This window comes from Dermacentor silvarum, chromosome 8, assembly GCF_013339745.2.
Source record: "Dermacentor silvarum isolate Dsil-2018 chromosome 8, BIME_Dsil_1.4, whole genome shotgun sequence".
In the NCBI taxonomy this organism is placed as follows: domain Eukaryota; kingdom Metazoa; phylum Arthropoda; class Arachnida; order Ixodida; family Ixodidae; genus Dermacentor; species Dermacentor silvarum.
In genome coordinates, this window is record NC_051161.1 from 112,488,913 (window position 1) to 112,500,165 (window position 11,253).

At 48.1% G+C, this 11,253-nt stretch overlaps 1 protein-coding gene across 1 annotated transcript; it reads left to right on the forward strand.

Moving 5' to 3' along the window:
• The first annotated feature begins 2,638 nt into the window (after positions 1–2,638).
• On the forward strand, positions 2,639–11,038 carry LOC125947703 (uncharacterized). Its single transcript, XM_049672946.1, has 3 exons — positions 2,639–2,752; positions 9,898–10,266; positions 11,028–11,038. The coding sequence occupies exons 1-3, from the start codon at positions 2,680–2,682 to the stop codon at positions 11,036–11,038; spliced, it is 453 nt and encodes a 150-aa protein (XP_049528903.1). The 5' UTR covers positions 2,639–2,679.
• Positions 11,039–11,253: the final 215 nt, after the last annotated feature.

Sequence of the window (11,253 nt, forward strand, 5' to 3'; positions counted from 1 at the left end):
TAGCAGCGTTACGAATAATTAGTGAATCCTCACTTTTTTTTTTTTTCCTTTTTAACTTTTCATGCATGATATATTAGGTTCGTCTGGGGTCCTCACTGAACTAAAGGAAGCAGCTTCTTTATGTTTTGTGATTCAGAGGACCAGGTAATAATTGATGTGTAGGTAAAGTTCAAAATAGATGGGTAATTAAGGCTTTGGCAATAAATCACGTATGCAAGCGCTCTAGAGTGCTATGAGCCTGTATAACGAGAGGGGTAGAATTGAGCCCACTGCCCTGACAGAGCTATAAATGCCACCAAGACCAAATTTATCAAAAATTTGGAATACGCGCAATGGAAACTCTCGGTGCTAAGTTAAATGAGGTTGGATCAAACATAGGCTTTGCAAAAAAAAAAAAAAAACTTATTCAAGTGTTAGAGCGTGTGATATGGTCGCGTTCAGCTATGCTTCCCAGTGTCCCGACATAGCTGTATGTTACACCAGATTTATATTTTGTGGAAAGGAGAGGGGGCTCATGGTAAGTGCAATGTGCGACAAAATTTTTCGTTCCTGGTCTAGTTATAAGCGCTGCAATTAATTGCCGAGCCGTCGTTTTTTCTGCCTATTTTCATGCGTCATAAGGCGTTCCTAGTTGGTTTCATCGATGTTCTCGGTGAACTAAACAAGACACATTCTTTATATTTGGTGAAAATAAAGGGGGCGGTATGGGCACTATGTAAGTAAACTTTAAAGGCAGGGGACTAATTTTGATACTTGCAGTAAATTACGCAAGCACGCGATCCGGAACTTTATGAATGTGCCTTACCAACATGGAATTTATCCCACTGTGCTAGGAGAACTGTGAGCTCAACCCATATATCAAAGCTAGCAAAATTTGAATGGGCGAGGGGGGAGGAGAGTAGGAAGATAAAGTGTAAATTTTATGGCGAAGTAACATTTGTTAAGGAATTCTGGCTTTTTGAAATTTCCAACAAGAAATGCTCCAAAGCATTACAAGAGGGCACGGTTTCACACGGAACAGTCATGTACGGGCACCTTCTTAAACTATGCGATATAATTGCCGGAAACAAACTTTTATTGAAACTATTCGAAAGAAACAGCTTCAATGAAAATTTGGTTGTAATTCTGCAATGTCGCACACATCTGCTCTTTTTTTTTCTTGCAAATATTGCAAGTCATTCATGTTGACTGTACTTCGTTGTGAATAACCGGGACAATACGATTACCTTAACTTGAGACATATTCGTGCTGTAGACTTAACAACCAGGTTCAATTCTTTGTTTAATTAGTAAGTTGTCTGCAACAAATGTGCATTTTTGTATGTGCGCTGCACAACCCGCCCTGGTTGCTTAGTGGCTGTTGGGCTGCTAAAGGCGAGGTCGCGGGATCAAATCCTAGCCACGGCGGCCGCATTTCGATGGGGGCGAAATGCGAAAAGACCCGTGTACTTTTATTTAAGTGCACGATAAAGAACACCAGGTGGTCCAAATTATTCCGGAGTCCCCCACTACAGCATGCCTCATAATCAGATCGTGGTTCTGGTACGTAAAACGCCATAATTAAGTATGTGCATGGCACTGCTGCTACTGGGCAGCATCAGGGACCTCTGGACACTCACTGCATTTTTTCCCTGCATCTTATATAAATTTCTATATTGTGTCAAGAAATAAATCCAAATATGAATAATTGTTCAGGCCACCATGGTTCACCATGTGTGATTGATAAAGAGGTCTATGTTTGTTAAATATAAAGACGCATTTCCAGGCTTCTTCACTTACTGTAATAGTATTTCGATATATATATATATATATATATATATAGAGAGAGAGAGAGAGAGGATGAGAGAGATGAGAGAGAGAGAGAGAGAGAGTCAGATTGTTTGTGGTCCACGTCCTTACTACGAAATGCTTACGCATCATTCAGATATCTCCCTGAAGAGATTCTACGTAAATTTATTTTTTAAAGCGAAGCTTTATATGTCTAGAAAAAATCGTATATGCCCAGGCGAAATCGCCCGTGTACCGATAACTATCATCATCAGCATTGGCTCGAGCGCCGTCTTCTTCCGCAGCTGGCTCATTGGTGCCCCTCGGCACGCGCTCGGGCCACTGCTCCCGTGTTCTTCGTCGTCGACTTCTTCCACTTTACTTTACGGGGGTATGGGCCATTGCCTAAGGGGGTATGAGCCATTCATTGTCTTACAGATTTAATTTTGAAGCAACTTAATTTCGAAGAATCGCAAGCGGCAACGGCGGGCGAATGCTGCTAACCACGCCGCCGAGCAAACTCGAGACATCGAACGCAAGCTGCAACGGCGGACTGCGGGCGCACCGTCAGTGACGTCGTTCTCTCAGTCGCAGCCGAACGTGCGTGTAACCTCGTAATTGAGAAATACTTTAATGAACCCTCGGGATTAACCCAGTGATAAAAAGCGGGGCCGCACATTTAAGCTTCGCTGGTTAACCATCTTCACGGAGTGGAAGGGCCAACGAATTTTTCTTTTTCCCCCTTTTCTAATTTTCCCATTTTCTTTTTATCGCGATGTATCGCGATTTTACTCCGGCTAGGGCGCTTTGAAAGCAGCCCGCCCCTTACAAAGGGATCAGCTACAATTTATCATCATCATCATCAGCGAAACCTCAGCGGAAACAAACCCGTTAGCATCAAGATCTCGTTGAAATGGCAAGCTCCAACAACGACGGGCGCACCATAGAACACTACCTCAGCACCGACTTGGAACGGCTGCGTTTGAGTGAGTTTCTTTTTGCGCACAGGGTTAGGGTATTACGTCTCGGACCTCACAGCTGACTTAAACGGGGTTGGTTGCGTTGGGAGGCTGATTTGCTTTGTCTTCGTTTAAGTTTGTTTGTACGACGCTATATTGAAAAGAAGTATACCATCGGCATAGCACTCATGGTCTAAACATGAGCTAGACACAAAGTGACCTGCAATGCGTTAAAATTTGTACGTATGGCGGAAAGTCCGAGTATTACGAGCTACATATTATTACAATAGATAATAACTATAATTACAATAAATTCCTGAATTACAAGTGACTTACCATCACACACTGCGCTCGCTACTTTTTCTGTCGGGACAACATGTAACATGCATGCCTTCCATAACCTGAAAGTATTGGGAACTACGCCGTTAAAGCAGCCCGCCCTGCACTGTCTACCGCTTAGAACGGCTTTGAATCGAGGAGAAAATTGGGAAGATCCTATGTTGCATTGACGGAAACGAGCAGCAAGTTTCGATTCAGGAAACCCGGAATTATATTTTTTAATTTGTCTTTGAAAGGGGTGCAAAAATGGCATGTGGCGTCGCTTGACGGTGGAACAGTGCGAATCAATCTGTATGTAGTTCAGTCACGTGACCTGAGACTCACTCGGGGAGTTTTTTTTATTGCTTAAAATTTTATTTTGTGTGCTTCTGCTAACTTTTCTGTGCGTGTTGAAACAGTGGCGCTGCCTTTCTACAGACGAACAGAGTGGCGCATCCCTGTGCGAGTCGCGTTGTGGAATGTGGCGTTAGGGTAGCTTCCCTATTCAGGATGTCGCAGTCTTGCGAGTAGTTCAGATTCCACCCCCAGGCAACGCCAATCACTTATGACAGAAAAAAAAGAAAGGAAAAAATTGTCGCAGTGTCACCCGAAAGGCGAAGCATCAATTGCGATAGCAAATTAGTAGAGAGCTATACAGAGTAAGGATAGTATTTTTATCAGCTGTATAAACTTGGACATGCAGCAGCACCAGCAACGCGCAGAACTGTTGTCTACGCCGTTGGCGTTTTGCCCGCGTTTGCACCGAACGCGCGCGGCATTTTTATTGCGATAGCAATTATATGGAAACTCAAAAGCAGATTTCTGCCGTCGGCGTCGCCGTCGCCGTGAGGTTCCGTATGACGTCAATGGAGATGAAATCGTCGCCGCGCGCCGAACGCTGTATGTGCGAGTGAAAGGGCGCGAGGGACGCGCGCTTTCACGGGGAGTGAACGCACGGCGGAGAACAAACGCGCGTTCTGCTCTGTGCTCCCTTAAGGGCTGCAGAAGTAGGCGTCTCTTTCCTCCTCTGCAATCACCATATATGTAGAGCAAACGTGCCTTCTTCCGACGCACGAAAGGCCATGGGGGGGAGGCGGAGGGAAGGGAGGCGACGTTTAGCTGCGGCACCAAGTGCCTATTTATATCAGAGGCTCCGGCAACAGTCACCAACGCCGCACGCATTTTGAGCGAACGCGGGCAAAACGCCGACGGTGTCGACAACAGTTATGCGTGTTGCCGGTGCTGCTGCATGTCCAAGTTTATACAGCTGATAAAGCTGCTATCATTACTCCGTATAGCTCTCTTCAAATTTGCTATCGCAATCGATGCTTCACCTTTCAGGTGAAACTGCGACAACTTTTTATTGCGATAGCAATTATATGGACACTCAAAAGCAGATTTCTGCCGTCGGCGTCGCCGTCGCCGTCGCCGTGAGGTTCCGTATGACGTCATTTGGAGATGAAATCGTCGCCGCGCGCCGAACGCTGTATGTGCGAGTGAAAGGGCGCGAGGGGCGCGTCTTTCACGGGGAGTGAACGCGCGGCGGAGAACAAACGCGCGTTCTGCGCCGTGCTCGCTTAAGGGCTGCAGAAGTAGGCGTCTCTTTTCTCCTTTACAATCACCATATATGTAGAGCAAACGCGCCTTCTTCAGACGCGCGAGAGGCCGTGGGGGAGGGGGAGGGAAGGGAGGCGACGTTAGCTGCGGCACCAAGTGCCTATTTATATCAGAGGCTCCAGCAACAGTCACCAACGCCGCACGCATTTTGAGCTAACGCGGGCAAAACGCCGATGGCGTCGACAACAGTTCTGCGTGTTGTTGCTACCAAAGCCGCTCACCTTACTTCGTATGACATTGCTGTGTTGCTATCGCATTCATTGCTTCGCCCTTAGGGCGAAACTGTGACATTTGTTTTTATAAATACACATTTGGTGCCGCAGCTAAACGTCACCTCCCCTCCCTCCCTCCCGTCCCCCCACAGTCTTTTGGCCGTCGGAAAAAGTCGCGTTTGCTCTCTATATATGGAAAGGAGGAAAGAGACGCTTAATTCTGCAGCCCTTCAGGTAGCACGGCGCAGAACGCGCGTTTGCTCTCCGACGTGCGTTCGCTCCCCGTGAAAGCGCGCGACCCTCGCCAACACCCCTCGCGCCCTTTCGCTCGTACATACAGCGTCCGAAGCGCGGCGACGATTTCATCGCCGTTGACGTCATACGGAACCTCACGGCGACGGCAGAAATCCGCTTTGGAGTGCCGATATAATTGCTATCGCAATAAAAAAAAATTACACCACCTTCCCGTAGGGGAACCCTGAGTAGTATGCGAAGTAGCCATGGGGTCGACTCAAGGTAGTTTTATCAGCTGTATAAACTTGGACATGCAGCAGCACCAGCAATGTGCAGAACTGCTGCCGACGCCGTCGGCGTTTTGCCCGCGTTCGCACCGAACGCGCGCGGCGTTGGTGACTGTTGCCGGTGCATCTGGGGCGCCTACGTGCCTCTAACCTAAGCTGCTTCGCGCGCGGAGCCGCAGGTGTTGCCATTCGTTGGGCAATCCGGAGAGGAGCGTCAGAGAGGAGGAATGCAGAGAGAGGAGATGAGACAAGGAGAGGAGGGGGAGGAGGATGCGCATGCGCAGTGCAGGTGTGGACGCCTGACGGCGGAGGGAGGGAGGGAGTGACATAGCCCCGACCATTAGATGCTTCGCATCTAAAAAAGTTCTTACATGTGTGGTGACGGGGGATCTGCTTTGGCAAGACAAAAGTATCTCGCCCGTTTCGGGAGCGACGATAGCCTTGGCGCGCCATCGTCGTTTTGCTGCTGCTCGTAGCATCGAGGAATACAATCAATGAATAGTAAAAACCAGTCAAAAGACGAAGTACAGAGAAGAGACGTGGCACACACAAAACAACTGTGCTGGTCGTTGTGTGTGCCACGTCCCTTCTCTGTACTTCGTCTTTTGACTGGTTTTTACTATTCAGTATGTACCAACTGTCCCAGATAGCTACTCTAATTCAATCAATGACATGACCATTTCCTTCTCACCGTGAAGCACACTGCTGGTCGCTTGCGTCGATTAGTGTCTGTTTCATAGTAAAAGTAGCATGAAGGAACAACGCCCAAAAGAAAAAAAAAAGTTGTCGCAGTTTCACCTGAAAGGCGAAGCATAAATTGCGATAGCAAAATTGTAGAGAGCTATACGGAGTAATGATATTAGCTTTATCAGCTGTATAAACTTGGACATGCAGCAGCACCAGCAACACGCAGAACTGTTGTCGACGCCGTCGGCGTTTTGCCCGCGTTCGCTCAAAATGCGTGCGGCGTTGGTGACTGTTGCCGGAGCCTCTGATATAAATAGGCACTTAGTGCCGCAGCTAAACGTCGCCTCCCTTCCCTCCCCCTCCCCCACGGCCTCTCGCGCGTCGGAAGAAGGCGCGTTTGCTCTACATATATGGTGATTGTAAAGGAGGAAAGAGACGCCTACTTCTGCAGCCCTTAAGCGAGCACGGCGCAGAACGCGCGTTTGTTCTCCGCCGTGCGTTCACTCCCCGTGAAAGCACGCGCCCCTCGCGCCCTTTCACTCGCACATACAGCGTTCGGCGCGCGGCGACGATTTCATCTCCATTGACGTCATACGGAACCTCACGGCGACGGCGACGGCAGAAATCTGCTTTTGAGTGTCCATATAATTGCTATCGCAATAAAAAGCTATTTCGTTAATCCACCCCGAGTGCGTCCACGACAATCAGAAATGCCCAGAACAGACCACTGTGTTCGTCTCTCTTCCTCCTTTAACTGCGCATTCTTGACCGCCACGACGCACCTGCCGCGAGCAACGGGGCCAGCAACGAACGAGCGAACGCTTTTTTTTTTGTAACGCGATGGCGTTTAGGGACCCGTGTCGCAGAAAATCCGGCGTCGGCAACCGGCATGTGATCGCGGGTGGTGCAGAAAATCATCCAACCACATCGGCCGCGCAGGCCCTCCACGTGGTGTAAGGTTGTGGTGAACAAAAATTGAATTTCTCACAGTGAAATCCTTCAGAAAAATGGTAAAGTACGACTTTACCATTAGGCGTCGGATTCGCCGTCGGATTGCTTACCAATCGGCGTCGGATTGTAATTTGAATGTACGACAAAACCTAATTCTGCTACAAGCCTACACAAACCCCTTTTCCAGCATTTCTACCAGACGTGCGCGCCGTCGGGGCAATAGCAAACAATTAAAATAATAAAAAAAGGTGCTAGTGCCTTCAGATTTTAATATAAGACCACTTATATTGCCCCTGGAAAAACGTATTGCCATCAATGCATTTCAGTTTAAAAGTGAAGCCGACTTTAAGGGGATCGGTGTAAGCTTGGTCTTCGTAAGATGGCTTTCCCACGTTCAGTGTTGCAGTGAATGAAGCCTACTTGACTTGCCGTATGCGAACGATGCGATGCGAACGGGTGCCGATAACGCTATCGCGTTCTTCTCTTTTATTCGTGATTGTGACAACAAAAAAGGGAGAATGTTCCCCGAGCTAACCGCTGAACATCGGCCAGCAGGGCGATAGCTGGTAAACAGCTGTGGGAAGCCTATGGGAGAAAGTAGAGAGAACAAAGCAAATACAAAAGGGCTGCCACGAGCGCAGAGGGGTATGGTCCGGTTGTACCCAGTCCCTGCCTCCTCTCTCCAACATTCTGCCTACCTCCTCCATCGACTGTCGTTGCTGTTCCTGGAATGCTTTTGCGAGAGGTCACGCCTAATTACGGCGTCTGGAGCGCATTGTAGCCCCGCTCTACCAAAACGTCATTGACGTCGCCTAATCTCATCTCCGCACCTCTCTTCCGTGAGCTCTCAACCACCCCCCGACGCAGCACGCAAGGCAACAGCAGCAGTGCAAAAGTCGAAGGAAGAGAGAAAGAAAGCTTCGCTTTAAAGGGCCCCTCATCAGGCCACATAGCAAATTTTCGTTATACGCTGCATGGAAGTTGTTACGTGCCCTATCGAGAGCGTTCTACTGCAATAATTTCTCAAATTGGTTGATTAATAGCCGAGCTAGAAGAAATATTTCACTGCCGCAAACCCATGATTTCAGGTGGCCAGTGTCACCGCCCACATACACTCTCTCCACTTACCACTGTCGACTCTAGCCTCCGCAAGCGAAATTCCTTCCCTGCGTTTTCCCATGCTGGAGCTGGAGGATCGTGTGGCAAAGGATCGCGTGGGTCATAATGTCAGTGCTTAATGGGGGGGAACGTGTTGCAGAAACTTTGATCTTACAGTTTCTTCCCTTTTTTCTACTCACTTTTCACCGGCATTGCCGTCACGTTCGGTAATCAAGTGTTGGGGCCGAAGATGCAGATGAAGAAAAAAAAAATATATCAGAGAACACTGTACTTTACAACAAATCGAATGATAGGTTTTCTATTGCGGTACAAAATAGGCTGTCCTTAAAAAACAGTACAGCCCCTTTAAAGCAAGAAAATGCACGCAAGCTAGATGAGGATTGTTCGCTGACGAGCCCCAAAAGGCGATTTAAAAAAAATTAGAATAGCGGTGTGAGAAATTTTTACGCACACATGCTTATGCGAATGGCTTCCCCGCGTCATTGACCACTTGGAATATGGCGCTCCTCTGAACAAGAAGCTTTGCAGTTAGACATTTAGTTTCATCAAACACTTTCATATGGGATGTGTTTAAGATACTAGTCTGTTTGAAAACAATAAATATGTGTTCTCATTCATATTCCTTGAACGAGTCGGTTGCTGTTACTTTTGTATTTATAACTATGTACCATTTCTGCACCCGGTCGACTAACCTGCACATATCAGACCAACATTGACAGCTAACTACTCTCATTTATCTCCGATACCTGACGCGAAGTGCACTAAATGCTGTAACCCAACTCTCAAAGTATGCGTGATTTCTTCTCCCGAGGGACACTCTAACGGCTAATCAAGTCATTTGGAGGTTCTTTTTCTCTGGGTATGGTTTGCGCTTTTCGAAGTCAAGGACACAGTAAGGCACACAAATAAACAAATGGCAGTGTTTGTTTATCCATGTGCCTTACTGTGTCCTTGTCTTCGAAAATCGCAAACCATAAGAAACAGCGTTCTATTCCTCTTTCATAGTTTTTCTGGGTGGAAAATAATGTCACTCTTGCGTTCGCTGGACAACATGGCTCTTCGAATGAGCTGCAGTTATCTCTTAACTAAAAGGCTCCTCAACAAGACGCATTAGAAAATTTTGGTTATACAGCGGTTATGTGGTAACGCTGCCTAGGAGCGTTTTACCGCAAGACTTTTCAACATCGCATCTTTGTTATGCTGGAAATAGGTGCAACTGAAAGACCCTGTTATTAGTTTCGCTGCCGAGATTGATAGCGCACTCTTCCCCTTTGCCTCGACTAGTACCTGCCTTAATTCTTACAAAAGCTGAGGGACCACATTGTGTTTACATCCACGAGACCCACCTTCATATTTTTTACTTTTCTTTCTTTTTGCAGAGTGTACAGTGTACTTACTGTACAGCGGCCGACTTCCGCATTTTGCGTTCTGCACTGGATGATTTGACGAAGTCATGTGCGATAATCTGTGACGTTGCAGGAAGTGCGTATCAACGTAATAGAACCGAGTATTAAGCGGGGGAATTTAGACGTTTGACCTTGACGCCGACTAAGACCGGGGGCTCCCTCGAGAGGAAGATCACGTGGGCTTCTGCTTAAAAGTTCAGCTGTTTCTGCGCTGTGTAGCCATTTAATACTTTGCAGGACACGGTTGGCGCCACGCTCTTATCTTTGCAATGTTGAAACCTAGTGATGGACCATTACACCACGATTGTCTGTTCACTGCCACCTCGACCACACCCTTGCAGCTGATCGTGCCACGTCGGAGGGCCTTCAAGCTAGGGACAACGCCGAGGCACACGTCGAGCTGTGTGGCCACGTCAACGACGAGCCGTCGACTTCCGAAGCCCGTGGCCACCGTGACATCTTTCGGCCGATCGGCCAGCACTACACCTTGCCCCCCTGCCCACCGTCGTCGCCGCAGCTCTGCCGTAGGCACAGAGCGCGGCTGCTTGCGTCGCAAAATGAGGTTCCAGCCGTTCGAGGAACGCCCCCGCTTGATTCGGAATCTGTGACCCAGCGGTCCTTCTGGATGCCGCCGAAAATCAGGCAGGCTCTCCAGGACATCCTGGACACGCAAGAGCTGGAGGAAGATCCTTCAGCTCTTACAGCCGCAGGTATTTGTGCTTGCATTGCTGTGCATTATTTTTACTCATTTTATTGTTACTTTCAATATTGCTTTCCTTATCTTTCCCTTTCCCCAAGCGTACGGTAGCCAAACTGCACGTCCATGAATAACCCCCCGCCTCCTGCTTTCGGGGGAATTCGTGTTGCTGCCTGCGGCACGTGTGTAACATGGGCGTCAGCGACGTCGTCGTCTCTGCAAGCAGGGAGAAGGCTAGAGAAGGCGATCGCCTGGGAAGGGAGAGCGGGCTTTCGTTCGAATTTTTAGCTATTTCCGCAATTTACATTGTTTTGATGAACGTTGCAGACAGCATATAGTCACCTCCTTATAATTGTCCGACAGAACAGCCTTATACTAAACACGTGTGGCAGGGTGAGTTCACAGGCCAGCCTTCCTCAGCCTTCATACAACGATAGGACGCAACACATCAAGGAAAAAAAATACAGGTGAAAGGAAGAGCGTCCGCTCGCAACTAACTTATTCCCGAGAAAGCATCGCAATATATAGCTGAGCTAACACATGCGCGGCAAGGTTCCACGTATCACCCCACCAGATGAGTCAATAAGAATCATGTGTTAGATTAAGAAGCATCTAAAAAACTCAAACTCGGCGCCGCGCAACACCCACTGACGTATCGCTAATGCAGATATCTTTTTTTCTTTTTATGCCTCGAGCATTTCTCGTGCCAGCACCTCGTTGCTTCTACCCAGAATGCTGATCTTAAATCTTGCGTTACATTTACATGCTTTGCAGTGCGCAGGTAAATGTGTCGAAAGGTTAGTCTTAATGGAAAGTGCGTGCTCTCTCGCTCTGTCGTTAACACATCGACCCGTTTGGCCGATGTAAACCCTGCCACAGCTGAGCGGAATTTCGTAAACCACACCCACCGCACAGGTGACGTCGGGATTTACATGCCTCTTGCCACATATAGGCGGTTTGGGTGCTTTGGAAATCCGCGGGCACAGGCCTGACAGCTTCC